The following is a 25,976-nucleotide window of genomic DNA, read 5'->3' on the forward strand; positions in this document are numbered from 1 at the left end:
CCCCATTCAATCAGGATCACGTTTAGTTTGAGCTGAATCATTCTAATTTGTTATTACTCAACATACTTCAGGATCTCAGTGCCATGCTTGCTTATCTGTGTTAGGCAGCTGGCTGGCTGCAGAGACAGAGAAGCTACACCCAAATAATCAGCCCGTTTCCCTCTAAGGATGCTTTTATTGCTAATAAAACCAAAAAGTCTCAAAATACTTGGGTTCCCAAGGCAAAGCAAGCCCAACAGTGAGGAACATTTCTTGAATAGGCAACTGAATATTCCCAGAAGGTAGATCTTTACCATGTCTTAAAGTTGAAATAAACCATGGTCAAATTACATGTTCCACTTTTATAAAAGTTACAATTGAACATTTATTTTACATCTAGGATTCCACAGTTATGTGGAGACAAAGAATTAGGATGCACAAAACTATAAGCAGTGCCAGAAGTGGAGCTAGAAGTCACAGAAGCACAAACTGATAGTATAAGACTAGAAAGTTCTGAACTATATAGACAACAAGGATGGAGACAAACCATGAGTGTCAGGAAGACGAGACAGATAAGGATACTGTATTATCAACAAGACCAAAAGAAAAAGAGTGGCACAAACAGTGCTTCTCTAAACAAACAAAAAAAAAACCCAGTAGCAATGACTTTATTCATTCATTTTAGCCACCAAAAATGAGAGTGACCACTGTAAACATAGATGTTCATTAATGTAAGTGGCAGCATGGTAGTCCTTTGATGGATAGTGAATATCCCACATAGAAAAGTCACTTCAACACAACCTCATGACAATTCCCACATCAAAACAGTACTTTATTTTTCAGTTTTTGCCTCATTACTCCCACATAAAGTTCTTTCAGCTGTTAATTGTACAAGGTGAAGAAAAGCTTATCAGTCAACAAGCTGGGTGCATCTGGAAAGGTCTCCATAACACACCAGTACATATATCATCTGGGTCTCAAGTCCATATTTGAACTCTTGGCTCCCAGTACCTTTAGTGTAGCACACTAAAGTCTACACTACTAGATTAGCTTATTAGTTCTGCATACTCCAGGGCTGATCAATGTGTCAACCTGAACACAGACCAAGTTTGATAACTGAACATGGCAAAAAGTTCACTCTACTAACTTCACATCATTATTTGATGCCAAACAATGAGGCAAATCCCAACAAGTATATACAAAACCACCTTTGTTTCTACAAAAGATTTTGTTTCCCATGTTGATTAATCCAGGCAGCTAACTCATTGGTTTATGTAACTTTATTGAAGAAAATAAAATCAATTACTAGAAGAGCTATTAGTTGATCACTCATCCATTGACAACTTGCATCATTTATTCAGTGCTATATTTATCGGTTGTGGAAGATAGATTAACTAATAGCTCCAGGCATCCTAACAAAATTTAAATGAGTTACAAAAATGTTCTGAGACCCTATTCTGGAATACAAGGGATGTTGGACTTCCAATTTCCATTCTCTGTAGAACAAGAACTGGTCATTCCTTTATTGACATGCATAAGATACATCACGTGTTCTGTTCTGCTGATGCTACAAGTTCTGTACCAATTCTCCAGCAATACCAGTTATGAGCACAGGTTTGTCATGAAACCTCAGTCTCTAACACTGGAAGGATTTAAAACAAGATGGATGATGCTACAGCAATGTTATTCCCTGTGATGTGAGCAAACTGAACATCCATCTCCCCTCCCTTTGGGTGATATCTTCAGTAGAACTGTTAGAGCAGTGAGGAATGATTTCAATCTCATAACCAAGTTAGAGTGAAGACATTGGCCACAACACACATGCTCCATTTAAAGAATTCTGAATCTTGGGCAACTGTTCTTGTATAACTACTTTACAGATTCTAAAAAGCAGTTATTGTCCAAAGCTGGAAGAGCTAGTCTTCTCAGATGAGCATGTGCATGAATGGATAGAGGTAAATAAAAAAAAAAGATGAGGTCTGATAGGGGAGCAGCCGGATAAGAAAATCAAAAAGGAACAGTAATTTAAAGTTTATTCCAGCTATAATGCAGGTTATTCTGACTTAAGGTAGCATCACATGGCATACTTCTGAGTCCATTCCCGGGATATTCTGTTGTACCTGAAAAAGGAAAACATGTTAAGCAAAATCAGCAAATCCACAAAATCAGCAATAAAAATGATCAAGCAACTCCCACACGTTTAAAGTCACTTTAAGCTTTCCAGGAACATGCTTATTTACTGCAGTGTTAGCATATTCATTGAAATCTAGAAAATTATGCTTCTGAATCAAATTCAGATCCAATTGGGAGAAAATTCACATGCGTAGTACAAAGAAGCTGTGGCAACAAGGAGAACTGAGTTTACTTGATGTATGGTATCAGGTTAGGAATTGTGTGGCTCTGTAATAGAACTCCCATAAGATATACCCAGTTCAGCCAATGATGAGGGATGCTTGGGAAAGGTTGCTTAACAATACCTAGAGGACAGTATACTTGCCACCCCATCTTACTTAGAATGGTTTATTGTTTTCATTTACACAAAAATCTTCTTGTGTCTATCTCCAAACAAAACAAACCAGTTTATACAGAAAGGTGATGTCACTTAAGAGTTTCCTGTTAGACTTCCTGACCCACAATATCCTTACACTTTAGTTTTACTTATCAAAGCCAAAGCAACCTAAATGGTACAAACAGGAAACTAAGTGACATCAACACTGTTCTATAAACCTCGCCCTTTGAACAACCATGATAGCGGTTGTAGGGAGGTAGAGTCAGGACAACTATGTTGAGTATCCCTACCCCCAACATACTATTACTGTTCACAGAGTTCTTGAACACTGAACTACATACAGAGAGGACTATGGAAAAACCACAAAAATGATAACTTAAGGAGCACTGTGCCAGGGACTAGTACCATCTATGTACTGATTGCTGCAACTACTCTTTCTCAAAAGCTTTTGGCTCAGGGATTGACACAAGATCACCACTACCACAGAATAGCATATAACCACTAAACAGTGTGACATACCTGAAAGCACCTTTTAATGTGCAAGTGCAGGTAAATAATCAGTTACATTATGGTAGGTAATGCAAAACTCTAAACGTCTATAAACAGCACAAATAAGCCCTTAAAAACATGTTAAGATTCTGTTTCTGTCGTCCGTCCCTCCCACCATAAAAACAGGAGTAGAGAGAATGGTATAGCACTCTATTGAATTATAATTGGTGCTATATGTACATGCTCAGTTATGTTAGTGTCTATCCATACATGCCTACTAGGTTTTTGGAGTTCCTGAACACCGATTTTCACCTGCTTAACAATCTTCTTTGAGGTCTTGCTAATACTTACCAGGTGGACACATCCAGAACCAAGTCATATTGAGAAAAACCTTATGTTTGGCTGAACTTGTTTTGCCATGCAAAAAATTGATTTCTCACACTAGATACAGATCAAGCAGTTAAAACTTCTTATTTCCATAACTGGTACATTCTTTTGTTAGTGAATACAGTGCCTTAAAAGCATGCTGCACTCAAGTGCTAAAGTCTCAAAATCATTGACGCACCATGAAGTGCAGACAAGTCTTACCCTACAGCATAGCGTATTTCTCTGTCCACTCTCTTGCTAACCTATTGTACCTAATTGGATAAGTATATTTAGTAACAAAGACAAGCCAATAGATCCCTCTTAAGTCTACATGGCCAAGATTTAATTGCAAACTTGAAGCAGAAAGCAGTTCTAGTGGGTGATTTTTGAGGCAAATACAGTTACATCTAAAACAGAATGCACCAACTGAGTCAAGAGAATAATTAATAGCTTCAACATTCCCATCCCCCTTTAAAATTCACATCTAGTGTATCACAACTGTTTTAAGATTGTTTCATAATAATGTAAAAAGAGAAATTTAACATACTTTGGTCAGTGTTAAATTATAATTTCTATTTTAGCTTCCTCCTGAATCCTTCTGGATATCAAAACAGAACATTTTTTTCAAATCGGTCTCCAATTAAAGGAAGAGCAAATGTGACTCAACTGTTCTCTAACCAAATATTTTCACTAAATCCGTATTTCCAAGGAAACTACTGTACTTACTTGTCTCTGTCTGTTTTATAGATACGTGCAATCTCTGGCACTAGGGGATCATCTGGATTTGGGTCACATAGCAGTGAACAAATGGATAAGAGAACTGCAACAAGACAACATTTACAGTAGCATCTTAGAAAGGATTGTGAACAGTTCATCAGAAGACACGTTAATTATCCATCCCTATGCATGAATGCAGATCAGGCTCATATGTTTTCTTGCAAAAGAGTTTCTATATGTTGGATAAGCAGCTTAAGTCAAATTAAAACCACTGAAGCTACTTTCTTAAACAAATAGATCTTTTCTTTGATGATATTGATAAACATAAATGGCACCTACATTTTCAATTCCTGTGAATCCGTTTTCTAAGTGTTTCAGTGTTAATAGCCAGACTATTTTCATTCCTCTCATACTTATCGAACAAATACACATACATTATATTAATTAAAAGTGAAATATAAAGCTTGCTACACTTTCCCATGTCGTAATTCTCTGTGGAGGTGTTACTTAACTAAATGGGAAGCCTCACTAGTTGGTTTCACAAGAAGCCATCAATGGAATATAAAAACATATGAAAAGCTTTCCAAAAGAATCAATATTGATTTGCTAAAACAAATGCTTAAGCATTGTATACTTTTAGGATTCACATCCCCAAGTGCCCCACAACTCCAGCATTGCTAAATGAAAATCTTAACAGCTTAGTACACTGAGAAAAATATGCATGGTAAGCACTTTTACCCAAATCTGCTTCTTACCTTTAGAAATAGTTAAAGCAGGAGACCACTGTGACCTTAGAATGTCGAGACAAATGCTGCCATTACTGTTAATATTTGGGTGATAAATTCTTGTTGTAAATGCAACCTAAAAGAGATACATGAGTGTGCGGTTAACACATATGCACTTCTGATCTTATTAAAGGTGCCTATCAAAGCGCTGGGAGTCCAAACAAGCTACTGACAGTGCTGCAAACTGTATTGTACTTCACTGTTTCTAGGATTGTACTTTATGTTCCTAGGATTAGCTTCAGTTGTGTGCAGCACAAGTATATGTTAAGCTTACATCACAAATATAACATATATCTGAAATAAATTAAGATATTTAATGTATATGCAAATGTGAAGGGCACATTTATGGTAATTACAATTTCCTATGTTTACGTCTCTTAAATATTATTCCTTCTAAATCATACTTGCCTTGGGTGGTTTGAAAGGGTAGTCTGTAGGAAAATGAATTGTCAGGAAGAAAACACCACCTTGATAAGGACTGTCATTCTGTCAGAGAAGGGAAATTTAGAGTAAAATAAATCAGAGGTTTTAGCAGTAACTATGGATCTCAGACTAGGAACAGTAAGACTACGTTCGTTTTGAAAGCTAAATATAAGCTAACTATAAGGACAGGAAACTGCAACAAACTGTTTATGTGACAATGCTTCATTTTACAAGTTTAGTGGGAATTACATATGAAAAAAATATAATAACCTCTCCTCCTGAAAATTTAATAATTGACATGTAACTGGAGTAGAGTTCAGCTCTGTTTATGGAACATTTTCCCTAGAAAGATTTGCTTGGCATCAACACTGCTTTATTTCAAATGCCAGATGAAAACCTTATATTCTCACAGGCATTTTAGAAACAACGATGAGATGTGCCCGCTGAAATGAACTTTACTATAGTAACTAGTGGTTTTATAACTGGTTGTACAGGAGTTTTGGACTTCGACTCCCAGAATGCCAAACACTAGTTAAACTGCTGAGGTTTTGAAAAATGGGAATCCAAAACACCTCAAGACCTACACTTGAGAATCCACTCAGGAACCTTGGTCAAAGGCTGTACAGAAAACATTCCAAATAAATTTTAAAAATAGCTATGAATGCAAGCTTTTTATTTCAGAATCTTGAGAGAAAGAAGTGACCTTATAGACTAATTCCTAACATTTCAGTCAAAAAGTTTGTCATACTTACAGGACCCATAATCGTAGCTTGCCAATGAAACACTAATGGGAGAGAAGAAAAAAAAATAAGATTTAGTATTTACATGTCTTTCTTGCTGCCAATGCTTGAATAGGTCACAATGGTTTAGTTAGTCTCTAAAGCTCCTTGTTCATGACTTACTGTCATCTCCAACTGGGCCTGCAGAACACTGGGCTGGTGGATCACGGGCTAAGTCACTAAGTTCCTAAACAAAGAAACAAACACTACTTTTAGACCATGCCATGGTTTTATCCCTTGACCATCGAAATGTGAATACAGAAAGATGTTTTGCAGAAAAAAATACCAAAACTGTTCTAAATGGAATTCTACACCAAAAGGGTAATTACAGGCAATGCCACACACAAACTACAATGCTCCCTTCTGATTTACTGGGGGCAGGATTCAAAAAACTTTAAATACTCGTATTTGTGCTGGATATACAATGTGAAATCCAAAGTTGTAGGTAAGTCCTGATTTTCATCTTAGCTGAACATGTGTGATTACACATGATTACAGCTAACGATTGTTTCCCATCTTAAATACAAATATTCATCACACTTACAATGAAGTTCAAGGAAAACTGACCATTAACCTGGAAAACTTCCAAGCAATCTTAGTTCACAGCTATACAGAATGGTATAAAAAGCACAAGCTGACCATAGTCCTGCACTGATTCTCAGATGTTACTCTTAGTTACTTCATATCAGAAAAATAAATATCACTTCTTTTAGCTGTTTCTATGTGTGGCTACAATTCTCAAGTGCTTATTTTACACATTAGCATCAATAGAACTGTAATGTATCCAATACATTATCTAAACACTAACACCAAATAGAAGGTAAGTTCATAGTTTTGATAGGAAAGCACAGTTCCGTCTCTTTTGTAAAGGTGCTGGCCACCTTGACATTTTGCATTTTCCTACATGCTAATTTCTTCATCTTGTACAGTAAAATCCATTTGTTAAAATATCCCATGAAGCCTAGAAAAAATGAAATACTTTCTTAGTATTTCTGTGCAGCTCAAGGACATGGCATATAACAGAATTCAAGTCTTAGGTGCAAATAAAACTTTCACTGCGAACTATATGGGGAAAAACAGCCCTAGAAACTAAGCCATACAGCACTTTTAGAAAGGTTACCACTGTAACTAACATGACATATTCCTTTGAACCTGCCCAACTTTTTCCAGCAGCTGATCATCAAAGCAGTATAAGCCTCCAACTGTCTTTGGAGATTACCTGAGCACAGATTACCAACACCAGGGCTCCTGTCTCTAAAGAAACAACAGCTGGTTCAGAGCTACAAAGTCACAGAGGCACCCAATTGACAAGACTCAATCAGCCCCCAAAATTGTGAACGTAATTCTCTCAAATGTGTAGCCATGTCCAAAGAGGTCATTACCACCAACTTGAGTTAAAACTGATTAACCCTATCATCTTCTTACATTACATTTCACATTTCCTGATTCAGTTCATCACTGATACAAGGCACCACATTCATCATTTATACCCCTTTATATGAAAACTGTCAGAATACTGACTCAAGGTGACTCAACACAACACTTTTATGTACTTTCTTAGCAGATGGGTTTAAAACAAGATGGAATCCATGAAATAGCACCAGCAGCTGTCCTTTACTACAATATTCTGCACCCACTCCCCAGATTGTAGCAGAATCTCCATACCATACATAATGATGAATTTATTATCCACCTCTCCCTGCAGCTCAAGACGGGATACAACACAATCAAAATAATAGATAAAACAGTATTAAAAGACATACAACAAAACACAAAGAATTAAAATACTAGTTATAATCCACTAATGAAATGCAGATTAAAATTCACAACTTAAAATTTACCAGGTAGGCCTGCTGGAAGAGATATATTCTGGTAGCTATTATGATAAAGGGCATCAAAGTCACCAACAGCTGCAGAAGAATCATCAAGATTGCATTTCATGCTGCCCTTTTCCAGATACATGCTAACCAACAAAATAGATGGATAACCCTCCCTCTACCATCCCAGCAATGAAAACTTGAGGGCAAAACCAGACTGAAGAAGGAGCAGAGGAATGAATATTATTGAGGAGAATCTCCACACACTTGATTATTTTCTCCAAAAAAAAAGGTATCTGCCAGAGCAAAAGTCACACTTTTAAGTGGCGTAAACTGTATTTATTTCCAACCAACTACTGTGTAATATAATAGGCTATTGGAATCCAGTGAGGTTTGGTTTCAGGACCTGTAATAGATACCAATATCTGTGGACGTTCAAGTCCCATAACATACAATGATGTAATAAAATCAAAGTTTGCTTTTTTGATGTTTTGGAATACTCAACAAACCATGGATGGTTCCCCAGTGACTCATAATTTATCCCCAATACCCACTGCCAGCACAAAAATGATATTTCTCCCTGCCTACCAATAAGTTTTTAGTAGTTTTGTGATGACATATGTGAATGCTATGATTTTTATGTTTTCAAAATTAAAGGAATAACCGTCAATTATTTGTCCCAACAGTTCTACATATAACTTGGATGCTTATGATGCCTAACAGAGCAGAAGTGAAAATAATTATGCTTTCCAGATGCTACTGAACTGTCACTCCCAGCTGCTAGACACAGCTCAGACAATATTGAGTTCAGCAATTTCCAGAAGACTGTGGTTCCCACCTGTGCACTAAGGTTAAACTCGCTGAAGTCTGTGCGATTCTCACTCCATTCTATTTTTAAATTCTGTAATCATACATTCAATATCATGTCATTCTTCACTTGCCATCTCTTCTCCCTAGTCTCAACCTGATGAAGAGAACTGAAGATCTTGAAAGCTTCTTCCCAATTTTGTGCATATATGATTGATTCTCAGGTATTACCTGAAAACAGATTATGGAATTTATATTAGTCTTTTGCATTTGGAATTAAAGGTCAGCTTTATAAAATTATTGGAAGGGGGTAGTTATTCTGTGAAGCAGCTTTTCGTAGGGACAATACAGAACTAGACGTAATCCCCTTTAAGAACAAACTAGGTTTGATTTCTCAATTAGTGGGGCAATTAGCACCATTTTAAAAACAATTTCAGGACATGTACATTGGACAGTTCAGCCATGAAACAAGCAGTGGGGCAGTATGCGATGGTTGAAAGTGATGAAATTAGGAATTTGCTTTAAAAATGCACAAACTCCCCCCATGACTAGGAAAAGCAATAGCAGTCAACAGCTAAAACTTATTCCACACTATGATTTATACTGATCTGAAAAAAACCATAGTCTCCCACAATATGAGCACATGAAGTTCAAAAAGGCTGGTGGGCAAACTGGTTTTTAAGTAAAAGCCATTTCTAGGACTTCGGGTGTGCTAAGGACTGTATTAACTGTTCCAGTTGTCTATCCTGCTTCACTGATCATCATACCTCGTAACTTGGGAATGGCAAAATCTGGACCTAAGATACTGCTAAACTGCAACTCCCATCAGCCCTAGCCAGAATAGTAACAAATGCTAAAATTCAAGTGGTCACACTTTGTCCATCCTAAACTATTACGCAGGATGCATTTTTCTGTCAAGTTTACACAAGCAGTTTGCCATAAACTCAGGCAGCTTATTAGTTAAATCCAACTGTGATCATGCAGAACCAATGATATTTGAATTCCAGTCATGGTATTTGGTTCTTTTATATTTCAATTTACTTAGCAGTTAACCTCTATCAATTAAAAATTGAAATGAGTTCGACCATTTTTCTTCTTTTGATGAAAAAAATGCTGGAAATTAATACATTCTGAACAGCATACAACTTTGTATAAATAAACTTTGAGAAAATGCTGAATATTTTAGTCTGTATATATTGTACTCATTGCAGGAGTTACAGAGCAATATAGAAAGGCTCCAATTCAATGTCTGGGAGTATGATATTTCATGGCTTTCAATCAGAACTAGCTAACCTACTTCTAGATAGCATCTTATCATCAATTAAAGCACTGATTAGTGATCAATACTTAAAAACAGAAATGAAGCTTAACAAAATGTTAATATAATGTCTACCAAGGAATATCAGTTTCAAATGTACTCCTTAATCAAGTTTATGTAAACCAGTTCAATTCCAGGACTGGGAGAAAATGAAGGGCAAAAAGCAGCATTGATTTAGTCTGTTGTTGGGCACCTACCTATTTATTAGGAAAAGACAAGTAACTATTACCTAGCAAGCTAACAAGCATACTTTTTGTGCGTGTTCTTCAGAGCAGTGGTTCTCAACTTTTGATATATTATGTGACCCACAAATTACTCTGCAAAAGAGGAAAATTTCCACTAGAATGAGCAATCGTGTAAGGTAAATTTTAAGGCAGTATTGCTAGAACTATACTTTGGAGATACAGTCATTAATTAATCAGCCCCAGAGGGTTTTTAATAATCTACCCCGTTTTTATTACGATTTTACCATTTATGTGTTTTAAATGCAAATTTTTATCCTGTATTTTTGTTTTAATTGATATATTGTATTACTGTTTTATCTTTTTATAGTGTGATTTGTATTATGTTGTTTATGTTTTGTTCTATGTTGTTTGGGCCTCTGCCCCATGTAAGCCGCCCCGAGTCCCCACGGGGAGATGGTGGCGGGGTATAAATAAAGTTTTTATTATTATTATTATTATTATTATTATTATTATTATTATTATTATTATTATTATTATTATTTATACACCAATGTCCATTAGTACAGTTATTAGAAATTGCTGTAATGCCTTATATCTCAGCTAAACTATTTCCATGTTCTGTTGATGATGCATGTGTACCTGGTTGAGAACTGCTCCAAAACAACTTTGATCCCATGACTGTCTCCAGACAAGCATTTGTGAGTTTCAAAACCTCAAAATGATAACAATATACACAGGAGTGCAGCTATATTAATGGCATATTAATTTTAACCTCATGAATAAAAATCTAGCCTCAGACAAAAATCTAGCCAAAGAAATGTATTTATTTATTTATTTATTTCCAGCATTTATATTCCGCCCTTCTCACCCCGAAGGGGACTCAGGGCGGATCGCATTACACATATAGGCAAACATTCAATGCCTTTCAACATAGAACAAAGACAAGACAAACATGGCTCCGAGCGGGCCTCGAACTCATGACCTCCCGGTCAGAGTGATTCATTGCAGTGATTCATTGCAGCTGCTCTCCAGCCTGCGCCACAGCCCGAGTGCATCTTATCTGCCAGACATGTTTCTGTATTGTTCCTCCTATTGTTTGTGAATAACTGGCTCCATTCTGCCTCAGAGTTGTACTTGTACTTGCTACTCTATCAACCCTGTACACTTGGAATTAACTTGGTACAGATTTCTCCATGGGAATCAAGCTAACCGTAACATAGTATTGAGATGACAATGAATACTTAAACCAGAATATGAGTAATATGTGGCCTATAGACGATGTATAACAAAATCAACACTTTTTAAAATATGTATACACCTTTAGCAGCTTAGAATTCTGGAAAACAATTTTGCAATTCCCCACCTGCAAAAAAACCTTTACTTTTAACAGTATTAAGTAATGCATTAGTTGTAAAATTATACGGGAAACCTTAAATGAGAGGTTTGTAACTCTGAAAGGCAGGAGTGCATTGCTGTGCAGATGACAATTTAAACATCTGACAGAACTGTAAGATAAGGTGGAATTTGTAACTCTTAATTAAAATCTTATTATAACATTTATTTCTCAATTTAAATGTATACTTGGCCTTCAAATAATCTCCATCATTACTACTAGCAATCATAGAATTTCTGTCTGGATGTTGTAACTAGCTTCCTGCTAAGCAATGTTCATACTAGAAAATATGAACTTCAATGGGGGAATGGTACCTTCCAAGACACAGAGATCTGAAAGCAACGTAGTCATATATTTTTTTCTCATTCAATTTCTTCAAGATTCACCATTCTGTAATAGGCCATCAAGTCTTTAACTTCAGGTGCCCTTCTATATATTTTTGTCTTCTGCACTGCTTCTACAGATCCAAGTATACAGATGGTCATGGAAAGATCTTCACATAAATAGTATTTATTTAAACCATTACTGCAGACAAGTGGAGAGTGGAACACTAATCCTAATATTAACATTAGAAAAGGAGTAGATGAACTGTGATATTATCTGAAAGCCATATAGTCCTCCACATTTGCAGGTTTAACTTATTTCAGATTTGATTAATAGGATCTCTCTGGGAATTTCTAGGTCCTCTATGTCAACTCTGTGGTAAATGTCCAGAAATGTTATCTCAAATTTACATAACAGTTTTCAAACTTTTGAAGGAGTTCTACACCCCCTAACCCCTACAAAAGTGGGAGGCCTACTGTTTACGGGAACTACAACAAAGCAATGGCACTTTCTAAAAGGCCAGGGTAGTGGGAGACTTTCCACCCCACACAAACCAACAAGGACTCAAAAGCATTCTGTCATTAAAGTGTTCAATCCATACACTGGACTGTTCTTCACATACTGGGCAGCTTACAAATACTTATATTGTATTGGATTTTATATCTGGATATATGCAACCACATAGCCCAGGAGAAGGATTTCCATTTTAAAATTAGTCTTGTAAACAATTTTGCCCTTCTACCTAATTTTTCAAGAATGCAAATGGCACAGAAATCTTGTCTTTATCTTTCACAGCTGGCAGCTTCAATAACCTTTCCCCATCTGTATAACAACAGTGACAGAATCCTGATTGTATCAGCAGTTTTCTTCTCCAATAGCAATTAAAACCAGAAGCTGTTATCAATAATAACTATCTCCATATTATATTAAGCTATAAACAAAATTCACAACTTTGCTACTCCAGGGCTTCTGGATTCATGTTTAGTTCCACGCAGAGATCACTCCAAACATAAAAGATGGGAGTAGACTACTTACAGCTAGACAGAAAGCAGAAGTAAACCAAAATTACTACTTTCTGAATTGTAAGGCAAGTTAGAAGCAGGAATAACTGGACTGCATTAAATACATTTCAAAGTAGCAATTAACAACAAGGAAATGCTGAAGAATATATGAGTATTAGTCATAGAAAAACTATCAAGCCATCAACAATGGACAGACTTTAAGTATATTCTGATGACAGCATTTGCAATTTTGCTACCAGATGTCATTTTAAATAAAAATGTGGGTGAATTGGACTTGGGGCAGAATATATATAAATAGCAAGCCTTACATTTCACCAACAGTGCCATCACATAACATCACAAGCTACTTTTTGTAAAGAAATAACATTAAATAACTATACAAATAATGGCCCAAGTTTCAAAGTTTGCTTTTTATGATTACACCTCAAGACGGTTGGCAGAGGGGTCTTTTGCTTTAGTGTGTTATAATGATTAATATTGTATTAGGAAGTTATACACACTACTCTTTATTCAAGCAACTCACACTGCTATTTTAGATTTGCGTTATGATTCTGCTTGGAATTTCAAAAGGCTTAGTAAACATAAACTCCAAAAGATCAATACCAATGTTGTAGCTTTATTCCAAAATAAAGGTAATGTGTTCTTTGATGCACATTAATATTAAGTGTAAACGTACTTCCATCAAAATACAAAATGCCTATCATGTGCATGATGAACACCACTAAAGCTAGTTTTACTAGACGCTGCGCTTCACTGCTTTATCAAAATAATTATCCATTAGATTATACTTCAGAGCTACAAAACTGGTTGCTTTAAGGCAATTCATGTTTGTACATCATTTAACGCAATGCTTCTCAAGCTCTAGGGCCAAGCACCTCCTGAGTGATGTGGGCAAAATACAGAATAAAGCAGCCACAAGGGAAGAATTTGTACACAAACCAAAAACAGAGTTCTACCATTTTCCAGTGTCACTACTGAAATTGGTATTTAAAGCCATGTTCTCCCATAAAGCAGACAAATAAATGTATATGATTGTGCAAAGTATCTATACCCTCCATTACCCTCTGCAGTACAGAAGATAATGCTACAATGGTAGTGGAGCACAAGCAGATTTTTTAAAAAGATACACTCTGACTAACCTACCCTCTACCTGAAAAGCAGAAACATGTACATTTTGAAGACTTTCACACACACTCTTGAAGGAAAAAAGGAATTACAGTAGAGTCTCACTTATCCATCATAAACAGGCCAGCAGAATATTGGATAAGCAAAAATGTTGGATAATAAGGAGGGATTAAGGCAAAGTTTATTAAACAACAAATTATGTCATGATTTTACAAATTAAGCACCAAAACATCATGCTTTAAAAAATGGATAGAAAAAGCAGTTCAGTACACAATAAAGTTATGTAATAATTACTGTATTTATGAATTTAGCACCAAAATTTTGCAATTTATTGAAAAATTGACTACAAAAACATTGACGGCTAAAAGGCAAACTGTGTTGGATAATGCAGAACCTTGGATAAGCGGAGCTTGGATAAGTGAGACTCTACTGTAGATGTAGAGTTTCAATTAAGCTTTTCTAAGGAACTGCTACTGTATTTGAAGAAGTTGGAAGAACTATATTTTTCAATTAATATATCTTAAAAATTGACACTTTAAAATAAATATTTCAGGAGTTCACTTTATCCATATAGGTGAATGTACACCAGAACTTCTGTCTTCTTTCTCCATTTTGTTTTAGAATGTTGCAAACTAAAGGCGCAATCATTCCAACTTGCATCAGATAATTTTTTTGAGAAGTTAGGTATGTCAACACAATTCAGAAACTTCAAAATACTCCCTATGAAAATTCAAGAATAAATTACTTCATTCACACGAAGTCCTCAATTAATATTTCAATTTCTCAGTCATCAATCTAATCCATGGAAATAAGAGATTTCAGTTATGAAAAATGTATATTTATTCCATATCCTGTGATGGATACACAAATTTACTTTGTAATACAGACTATGACAAGTTTCTGCCCTTCTCCCAAGCTAAAATATCATAAGCTTATTTGTGGCATGTTGACTCTGGCAAAGGTGCACTTCAACCACTTCAAAGATACATATAGCATGGCCCAGCTCTTCTTCTAAAGAACTACTGGTAGAAAACAGACCTACATACCTTTCTTGTAAAAACTTGATAACTGATAAAAATTTGTGGCTGCAAGGCAAGACAAAATATGAAGACCATTTCCCCCATAGCACAACAGCTTATATACATCAGTGATAGACTTTTAAGGCAAGAGTATACAAGCTGTTGATCTCCATGGGTGTTGAACAGGATTATACCTGAATTTAAAGTGGGAAGTATGAACTCACTGCCAGAGTGCCATCTGGAAAACTTAGAAGACTCAAATGTTATTATTAATAAATGAAATGAAATTTTATACCTAGAGCTGTAATCTTTGAATATATAATGTTCTTGGTCAAAACCATCCACACTTTGTATTTCAAATGTATATGCATGCATTAGATATGTAAGCAATAATCTATTTTTCTGTTTAGCCAAATGGTATTTCACTCAGACAATCAGGGAGAAAAATGTCTCTCAGTACTGTTCCATTAGGAGCCCCGATGGCGAAGTGTGTTAAAAGCACTGAGCTGCTGAACTTGCAGACCAAAAGGTCACAGGTTCAAATCCCGGAAGCAGAGTGAGCGCCCGCTGTTGCTCCAGCTTCTTCCAACCTAGCAGTTCAAAAACATGCCAATGTGAGTAGATCAATAGGTACCACTCCAGCAGGAAGGTAACGGCACTCCATGCAGTCATGCCAGCCACATGACCTTGGAGGTGTCTACGAACAACGCCGGCTCTTCGGCTTAAAAATGGAGATGAGCACCAACCCCCAGAGTCAGACATAACTGGACTTAATGTCAGGGGGTACCTTTACCTTTACCTATTACTGTTCCATTATCCCAGTAGAGGCCACTAGGGGGCGCTAGATAGCGAGAAGGATAGTCCATTTTGGGGGGGGGGGGGGTGAAGGAGGAAAACCATTTTCCTCTTTTCACTGGTTATTCCCCCTCCTCCCCTTTCCATATCATAAACTAGGGTTGTTTCCATGACAGGTACATGGGTGGGAATAATAGGAAAATACGGGAAACAGTTTTACTATCTGTCTCTCATATGAAAGAAAAGGGCTAGGAGATTAAAATTTCATATAAAACTGTCATATAAAATTGCATGTAAGTCAATATCATGTACAAGTAGAGTAAATTCTGAGGTCAAAATTATGGATTTTGCTATGACAAGCCATGTGTAAAGCTCAAAGACATACATAACAATGCACAGAGAACACATACTTAGGTAAAGCTAAAGAGATTGAGAAGATCTGTGTATTTGAGGGGCTACAACTGGATGTAAATTGCATTGCAGATCTTAAAGGGTCTACTTCTCTGCAAATACTGTTAGGGAAAAGAATATAGATGGGGAATAAGAATGCCGTCCCCGCCCCCAAATGAGGGAATGTGTGATAAAGAGCAAGGAAAGGTGGTTAGTGAGGGTGGGCTGTCTTTCTCCACCCTGCTAAGAGGTGTTTCTTGCCTCTGCTCTTGTCACTGCTCACACACTGAATTCCAGCACTGATCTATACAAAAATCAAGCCAGTTTTTTAAGTGTTGACTTTTTGTAAAATGTTTTTCAACTTAAATATAAGTATATATGATAGATTATAACTCAAAACACACCCATTTACAGCTAAATGTTGCTATTACAGATCTTCAAGATGCTTTCAGTCCCTATTATTTTTCTATTTCATATTTATGAGGCCTCTAGTATTAATTTAAATAAACTAATACAAACCTGAAAACAAACATAATTCACTGATTGAGTACATGCTTTATATGCAAATCATTGTAGGTTCAAACCTAAGTTACCTTCAAAGAAGTTGGGGAACGATCCCTGCCTAAAATTCTGAAGTGGCTACCAGTCAGTCAGACAAAATGGAGCTAAATGAATAGAAGGACTAGATAGACTCCGTTCAAGACAGCTTGTGTTACTTACACATCTAGTTCTTAATATTTTTATGTCCAGTTGTTTAAGGTTTGTCAAATCATTAGAGAATTCTTAGATTTATATTTGACCATATGTGAAAAGTGAGCAAAACTATGTACAACCTCACATGCCCATCAAGGTTTTGTTATATAAACATGAAAGCACTTCAAAACTTTTAGTCCTAATTTTTCCACGAGGCAGGCAATTGGCAAGTATCCAACTAGACATGAAACCCTATTTTTTAAAGTAAGTTATTTCGTAAAGTCAAAAATGCATCCTGTAAAATATTGTCTTCAATGGAATTTCTGAAATAGAAGTAATGGGAAAAGGTAAGATATAACATTTTCCATGATGTGTTGTCTTTACATTAGAGATTATGATGTGGGGAATAATCAACCTCAAACTTTTTTGCGATTAAAAGCAATACAGAATAATATAATGTGGCTGACAGAGGGAGAAAATATCAATTTGGAAGATGAGGCCAAGGTATTTTTTAGATAGCTGCACCTCAAAACAAGGAAAATAGGATTATTTTTCTTAATTATTTCTCTTGACAATAGTGCAAGCAGAGCACCAAGATTCAGCAAAGCACAGATAAACAATTTTGATAACTGAATGCAAGGTTAATGATGTCGTGGTAATTATATTTCAGAAAAATACCAAGCATAAACACGATTTAGTCTCAATGGTCTCAAAAAGAAAAAAGAACCAGTTATTATGGTACCTTTGAAGAAAATATATTCACCAAGATAACTGCAACTTGCTCACCTTCACACCCAATGAGAAAAGAAGAGGACATGCTTTTCTGTATGCCACTAACCATGGCTTTTCCCCATTATTTAACCAAGAAACTGGAGGAATAGGCAACATGGTATTTACAATGGATTAGGTTCAAACCAGCATTCTCACCTCTGCCACATGGATAAACAGAAGACACAGCCAATGAAGACACCAGTACTGTAATCATATGGTATTCAAGCAATGGATGTATCATTACGTACTAAATCATGAGACTTAAGTCAAAGAATGTGAACCTAAGTCTCGGGCCACTACTAAATATAAGATTGAATTACTTGGGAAAAGAGTAGGAAAGTGACTGGGGTGCATTCCAACAATTGAATGCAGACTACATTGTATCTGCAGTAAAGAATCCATTAGTGTGCATTTTGTGTATGAACTCAGGAGTGACAAACATGGTTGTGTATCTTGCTTGTTTAACTTTGTTTATAGCTGATATTATATGCCATTATATTGCTACAATCATGCAGTATACCATAAACAGTGGGGAAGTAAGGAAAGCAGTGAAGACCAGGATAGAAAGTGAGTGCTCATATCTTAAAAAAGGTATTTCAGCATGTTTGTGGCATCAAGATGTTAATTATAATGTTCATTTGCACACACAATTCAGGAAGATTAGCAGTAAATCAACACCCAAATAAAAGGATGTTCATGTGTTGTTAATTCAAATATTCAATGATAGTAAGATCACAGCTGATGCTGCTGAACTCTGGGGCATTTTTTTAATGTTAATAAAAATTTCAACTGACAGACATGGTCTTGGAACAAAAATATTCGAATAAAACTTCATAAGCTTAATTCTACACAATTCATTCATAGAATAATTGGAATACAATGGAGATAAATAAGGCACTTGAAGACAGAACTCCAGAAAAAGGGGAGATACAAACTGAATGAGTGAGATAAACAAACACACCTTGTCAAGCATCAAGAAATGCAACAAGAACAAGCAAGTGGTTCTCAGATGTTTTTGGCCTACAACTCCCAGAAATCCCCACCAGTTTACCAGCTGTTAGAATTTCTGGGAGTTGAAGGCCACAAACATCTGAGGACCCCAAGGTTGAGAACCACTGGGCTAGGGAGACTCGGGTTCAAAATAATCATTCTTTCAATAAAATGTACAGTCGGCTATGTGTATCTATTCTTTCAGATTCCAACATTCACTGCCTGAAAACACTCTAATTCAGTGTTTCTCAAACTCTGCTCTTCTTGATGTTTTGGGCTTCAGCTCCCACAATTCCTAGAAGCTGGTAAGCTAGCTAAGATTTCTGGGAGCTGAAGTCCAAAACACCTGGAGGAGCAGTTTGAGAAACACTGCTCAAATCGATCTATGGGGACAAAATTTTACTTTCCCAATGTATATAATGGGACTAGAGCATACATGATTTTGGTATTCACCAATGATTCTGAGCCAAATCCCTGAGGATATCATGGTCCCACCGTAATTACCGACCTTGGTCTAGTCACTCCCCTTTTGCTCAATCTACCTGAAGTGGACTGAGAGACTCAAACACTACACCTGAGATCCTTGAAAAGGCAGCAGTACAAATATCACTGTCAAATGAGTTTTGGTGATGCAAAGCATAGACTAGGTCTGATAAGGTCTTAATAAGATCAGATTTTATACAATTTTATGAACAGCTTTCTGAACAGCTTCATGTTTTTATTTTACTCCTGATACCTCTGAAGCGCTGTTTTCCCCACACAACACAGAGTCTTAAGATGAAATGAGGTCAAGCAATACAATGTAAAATTCTAGTATTTGAGAAACTCATAGTGAATGCAAATGTACATCAACTCACTTCAACCAGGGAGGTAAGTATGCTACCATAATATAATTAATGCTGGAAAAATTCTGTATCTTTCCCCACTGAAGATCTGTAGGTATGAGGAAGACATGTCCCTGACATGCAATTTCATTAGCTCAGCTACACTAATACAGGAATGACAATGAGTCATTTATGAAAGTGGTTCCCAACCTTTGGTCCTCGACGTGTTTGGGACTTCAACTTCCAACCAGCTTGACCAACTGTCAGGAATTCAGTGAGCTGAAGTTCAAAACACCTAGAGAGCCATGGCTGGAACCACTGATCTATAGGATTCTGTTTTAGGATTCCATTTACATGAGTACATATTACACACTTGAACATCTTCATATGATTTTAATAGTATTGTTAATTGATTTGTGTGTGATATTTTGATTTTAGTGATTGTATTTTGGGCATTGAATTTTACCAACTTCTATAAGCCGTCTTGAGTCTCCTCGGGTGAGAAAGATGGGGCAGAAATGTTGTAAATAAATAAATAAATAAAATTTTCAGCCTACTCATTTGTAGGTTTGTCTCTCGGATTTAATTAAGATAGGAAGTTGACAAGTGTTGCATCAACAACCCAAAGCTACTGCTTCTCTCCTTATATATAAATTGGCATTTAGTTCAAGTTAAATGTGGAATAATGGTTTGAGCACAGTGCTATGAATGATAACAAATGTTCAAATTCCTGCTCGACCACAGAAGCCCACTAGTAACCTTGAACAAACTACACTCGCTCAGTCTTGAGAAAAAAGCACGAACAAAAACTCTGAACAAATTCTGCCATTAAAACCCTACGATAAATTTCATTTTAGAATCACCATTACATCAGGAATAATTTGAAGGCACATAAGCACAGCAACAAATCCAGAGCCAAGTGCTTGCTTAGAAGTGGGATAATTGACCTAAAACTGTAAGCAATACAGATGTGCCAAATAAGAGTCACTACTAAAAACAAGTTTCAGAATGTTTAACCTTGTACAGAAATTTACATCAAAGATATCAACTTAATATTGTATTTAATGTATCTTGAAGGGAATAAATACAGAAAAGGCATATTAAAACATTTAAAGACAAAGCATTATCAGAGACATGATGAGGAACGGGTGCAACATGGTAATGTAAATTTTAGTACTTGAAGATTGATGAGATTTATTACTTCAAAATTGTCTTATATATTGAAGAGATATTTTAATCTAATTCACATTGTGGGGAGGTGTTGGGATAAGAATTGTTTCTCTCAACTTGCACTTTCCACAGATATATAAACCCCACTTGCCTAGTTTCCAACAGACTTCACAACAGCTGATGATGCCTGCCACAGATGTGGTTGAAATGTCAGGAGGGAATGCTTCTGGAACATGGCCATACAGCCCAGAAAACTCACAGCAACCCAGTGATTCTGGCCATTAAATCCTTCAACAACACAAACCAGGCCCGTAGGCAGGATTTTGATTTTTTTTTTTGGGGGGGGGGGCTGAGTCTGAGAGAGGATCTACCCTAGCAAACCTTTTGTATCATTATCCCAATACCTCCATGCATATGGGATATATTGAGCATGGTGATCAGAGCATGAGATGAATAAACGTAACAATTTAAATAATAAATGTAAGGCCTTTTCGCGGACCACCCTGAGAATTTGGAGGGGGGGGGGGGCTGAAGCCCCTCAACCCCCCCCCCCCCCCGCTACATGCCTGACACAGACTATCATACTTTGAGTAGAACAGAGGTGTGAATCACATGGCCCTAACCTGCAACTCCCAGGAATCTTAGTCTGCATTGCCAATTTGCATGGAATGCTGGGGCATCCAGTCCAACACCATCTGAAAGGGCACATGATTCCTACCCCAGAGTAAGCCCAGTGAAGTCGGTATGTTCAAATTACTTATGACTTAAATCATTATTTCCATGTATTTACTCAAAGTATGATTACAGCCCTAAGCACTCTGCTGTTTGGAGTTCAACTTCCTAAACCCATAACCACTGAGCATATTGACTGGTACTGCTAGGAGCTGTAAGACACCTGAAAAGCATCGGATTCCAAATTAAAATAGGGCAAATGCAAGCAGAATCAAGTTGAAACTTGGCACTTTCTGAATCGATGGCAGCTAGTTTGATTTACTAATGTTTTAAAAATTGTATTATTTTGATTTCATGCTATGTTTTGGCAGGGGTTGTTATAATTTTATGCGACTTGTTTATACTTATGTATCATTTTTTACTTGCTGTATGTTATATGTGCACCTTGGAGTGCCTTTTAAAGCTGACCCAAGTCCCTTTGGGGATATGGTGGTGGGATATAAATAGTTTAATATTATTATTACTTTGGTGAGCTCATTTTATCTTCCCCACTTGGCTTTCTCTTCCAATTCTTCAACATGTACTCACACAATGCTAATAAGCAAAACACTTCAGAGTCAGCGTGTTAAACATCGTGCTTCCATGTTGCTGACAGAACTAATTAGAGCCAGGCAACTCCCTTAATAGTTATGCTCTCTACTTTAAGGAAAACAAGTTTGAAAGCAAGCTTAGAAGAAGAAAATCCTATCAAAATGTGATATTAAATCTGCCTAGGTAGAGCTGTAGTAAGAGCTGTGCTTGGCACTGACACCGCAAGTTCAGCAAACCTCTGGCAAGCAAAGGTGGCCACGTCAAAGAAGCACTTTGCCTAGAAAAGGGATTTAGGTGTTTTTAGTCTGCGAGCATTAGTCCCAAACCGCTTACAGCAGCTAAAATTCTGTCACCTTCCTTAGATCCCAGTAGGGCAGACTCCCTCCAAGGCTGACCCCCTGCTTCAGTTTACAGAAGGACGTCACCAGCGAAACTGGGAGGGCGAAGGAGAAGGCATTACCTAAGCCGCACCCTCCGCTACTACAAGCCAGGCTTGCACTCTGAATAAGCGCTGACTTCCTCCTCTTCCACCACCACCACCACGACACTCGCTTCAAATTAGCTCTGTTACTCCACCCTCCTTCTAGATTGTGCAAGAACGAAATTCTCGATGCATCACACACAGCCGCCACAGACTTCCGCTCCTTGTCAAAAGCAGAGGCAGGGGGGAAAAGGCATCCATTCCGCGTTTAACAAAAGAAGATGGGGGAGACCGGGAGCTGCGAAGGGAGATGCCTGCGTGTCAGTGCTGTCTGTACACGCTGAAACCTAGAGAAGAGAGCGAGCCAGGGAGGGAGAGAGAAAGAGCCCGGGGAAGCAGCTGAACGAGGCAAACCCGCCGCCATCTTGCAATGCGGGAAAGAAGTTCCCGGCCAGGACACAGAAAGCCGTGAAGAAGGGGGAAGGCGGGTTCGACACGTAAACAGGCGTATACACACACACACACACACACAGAGGCCTTCCACACAGCCATGTAACCCAGAATATCAAAGCAGAAAATCCCACAGTACATATACTTTGCTTTGAACTGGAATATCTGACTCCACACTGCTATATATCCCAGTTGCTAAAAATCATAAAATTATAGTGTGGCTTTTGTCATATGTAACAACACCAAGGGAAACCCCCATCTCCTCCGTCAACTCCAAAGACTGTGGAGGCGGATCCCATAGACTGACCCGAAATTTGGGGAAGAACGTCGCCATCACACATAATAAATATTGCAGTACAGTGGTATAGTACAATATAGTAATACATAATACTAATATTGTGCTATACGAATAATATATCATTGTATATACGTATAATATTAGTATTAGCATTATAATGCAATACAATATAACAATAATACAATATAATAATACTAATAATAGTAATATTGTAATATAGTACAATATATACAATGCTGGTTTTATGTAAGCCGCCCCGCGTCCCTCTGGGGAGACGGTGGCGGGGTACAAAAATAAAATTATTATTATATTATAGTAGTACAGTAGAGTCTTGCTTATCCAACGTAAACGGGCCGGCAGAACGTTGGATAGGAGAATATGTTGGATAATAAGGAGAGATTAAGGAAAAGCCTATTAAACATCAAATTAGGTTATGATTTTACAAATTAAGCACCAAAACATCATGTTATACAACAAATTTGACAGAAAAGTAGTTCACTACGCAGTAATGCTATGTAGTAATTACTGTATTTACGAATTTAGCACCAAAATATCACGATATATTGAAAACATTGACTACAAAAATGTGTCGGATAATCCAGAACGTTGGATAAGCGAGTGTTTGATAAGTGAGACTCTACTGTACTAATATATTAAATATAATTACTACTGGTAATATATATAATAATATATACTGCTTTAATACAATATAATAATACAATGTAATATTAATATTGCAATATAGTAATACTACTATATTAAATATAGTTACTACTACTGGTAATTATTATTGTATATTTAAAGTTGTAATGTTTTTGATTGTGAGCCGCTTTGAGTCTCCGTATGGAGAGATACAGTGGGATATAAGTAAATAAATAAATAAGGCAACTTCCACACAACTGAATAAAATCCCGTATTTTCTGCTTAGAATAGGGATATATGGCAGTGTGGACTCAGATAACCCAGTTCAAAGCAGCTATTTCTTGCCTTGATATTCTGGGTGTGCGGAAAGGCCTTCAATCACAAAGGGGGCTTTCGTGGCCGTGGAAATCCAGACACAAACATTGTGGGTAAGGACACGGGCCATCCCGAGTGGGTGCTCCCTCCCCTCTTCCTAACACAATCCCTCAGATTTGACCCAAATCTTGGGGAAGAGCTGCCATGACAAGGCCCGGTCCAGGGAAGCTTCGTGGCCGAGGAAATGTTGTGAGAGGAGACGCAAGGCAGCGAAGGAGAAGCGACTGCCTTGATGTCAACACCCAATACCCCCTCCCCGCCCTAACACTATAACCCCGCGAAGGCGGAAATGCCGAAGAAAGAGGCCCGCTTCGCCCTCCGTCGCCGGCTCACCTTGTTGATGCGCTTGAGGGCCATGGTGGTTCCTGGGCGAGGGGCGGGAGGCGCTGCTCCGTCGGTGTCGCCTTAGTCGGGGCTCCAGCTGCTCCTCCTCCTCCGCTTTCCTTCCTTCCTTCTTCGCCGGGCCTGCCGCCGGGTGAGGGATGGAGCCTGCCTGAATCTCTTTCTCGCTCTCTCAATCGCTCCTTCCTCCGGAAACAGCCGAACACGACGTCACCGCCTCCGCCTCCTGCTTGTCCCTCGCTTCGCCCACCTCTGTAAAGGCCTCCCCGCGGCCTAGTTCCCACCGGAAGGACGGTTCCGAGCCCTTGAGGCCTACACGCCTAAACGGAGCTGCGGCGAAGATGAGTGAAGCTGAGGCGCCGCCGCAGCCGCCACTGATGGCGAGGCCGAAGAAAGGGGCGGGACTAAATAAAGGCCCCGCCTCCTCCGCTGTTGCCCTCCCTCCTGGGGCTCAGAGCCTCTCGCGTTTCCGATTGGAGGAGGGCAGCAAACGCTTAACCGCCACCGTAGTTAGCTGACCGATTGCTTGAGACAAATACAGAGGCTGTGTGTGTTATAGGATCCGCGCATGCGCTCTTCCTGGTGTTTGTTTCTATTCTGCCCCTCAGAAGGGGAAAGGGGCAAAAGAACACGGCAAAAGAAACAACCTCTCGCGATAAGATGTAAGGGGGGGACGGGACGCCGAGGAATGAAGTGTGTGACCGCGCGTTCCCGTCCTCCTTGCGCATGCGTAGGGAGGAAGCGAGGGGGAGAATTACATTTTCTTGCGCATGCGTCTGAAAGAAGACGGAGAGAATTATATTTTCTTGCGCCTGCGTAGGGAGGAAGCGAGGGGGAGAATTACATTTTCTTGCGCATGCGTCTGAAAGAAGACGGAGAGAATTATATTTTCTTGCGCCTGCGTAGGGAGGAAGCGAGGGGGGAGAATTACATTTCCTTGCGCATGCGTCTGAAAGAAGACGGGGAGAATTACATTTCCTTGCGCATGCGTAGGGTGGAAAACAGGAGCATTCCATTTACTTGCGCATGCGTAAGAAAAAAGGGGAAATTACATTTCGTTGCGCATGCGTAAGAAGGCAGAGGGGAATTATATTTCCTTGCGCATGCGTAGGAAGAATTACCTACTGTATCTCTTTTTTTACCCCTCTCAATCTCGCGCATTCACCAAATGGCCGCCGCTGCTGAGAGGGAGGAGGGACTATTTGTCAAGAGAGCAAAAGGGAACAACACTCAGAAAACGGGAACTCCAGACAAGAAACAATCAGGGCCAGCTGATCACCTCCCAACAAAGGATTCCCCCCAGGCAGGAAGCAGCCAGGCTTTGAAGCTGCAAGGCTATTCATTGCTAGTCGAGGTGGTCAATTGAAACATTCACACTTTCCTCAAAAAGACAAGAGTTCTTTCTCCCACCCTGGACCTTCCACAGATATATAAACCTCCCCTGCCTAGTTTCCAACAGACTTCACAACCTCTGAGGATGCCTGCCATAGTTGTG

At 38.2% G+C, this 25,976-nt stretch overlaps 1 protein-coding gene and 1 long non-coding RNA gene across 4 annotated transcripts in view; one reads left to right on the forward strand and one right to left on the reverse strand.

Moving 5' to 3' along the window:
- The window catches only part of LOC134299480 (uncharacterized), a 31,722-nt gene extending 18,372 nt beyond the window's left edge, over window positions 1-13,350 (forward strand). Inside the window, exon 3 of the long non-coding RNA XR_010006696.1 lies at window positions 8,551-13,350. This is a non-coding gene — a long non-coding RNA (uncharacterized LOC134299480). The remainder of the gene's footprint in view (window positions 1-8,550) is intronic.
- Window positions 632-25,080, reverse strand: ube2d3 (ubiquitin conjugating enzyme E2 D3). 3 transcript variants are annotated; one of them, XM_062982421.1, is made up of 8 exons: window positions 24,473-25,080; window positions 6,171-6,234; window positions 6,021-6,052; window positions 5,254-5,331; window positions 4,816-4,921; window positions 4,070-4,163; window positions 3,543-3,615; window positions 632-2,099 (listed from the first exon to the last, which is right to left on the reverse strand). In XM_062982421.1, exons 1-7 carry the CDS (start codon window positions 24,494-24,496, stop codon window positions 3,567-3,569), a joined length of 447 nt encoding a protein of 148 aa, XP_062838491.1. In that variant the 5' UTR covers window positions 24,497-25,080; the 3' UTR covers window positions 632-2,099; window positions 3,543-3,566. The 3 variants fall into 3 exon arrangements, with proteins under 3 accessions (XP_062838491.1, XP_062838490.1, XP_062838492.1); XM_062982420.1 differs by having other exon boundaries at window positions 3,566-3,615; window positions 24,473-25,078; XM_062982422.1 differs by lacking the exon at window positions 3,543-3,615 and having other exon boundaries at window positions 24,473-25,067.
- Between the last annotated feature and the right edge of the window lie 896 nt (window positions 25,081-25,976).

Source organism: Anolis carolinensis, chromosome 5 (genome assembly GCF_035594765.1).
Source record: "Anolis carolinensis isolate JA03-04 chromosome 5, rAnoCar3.1.pri, whole genome shotgun sequence".
Lineage (NCBI taxonomy): Eukaryota > Metazoa > Chordata > Lepidosauria > Squamata > Dactyloidae > Anolis > Anolis carolinensis.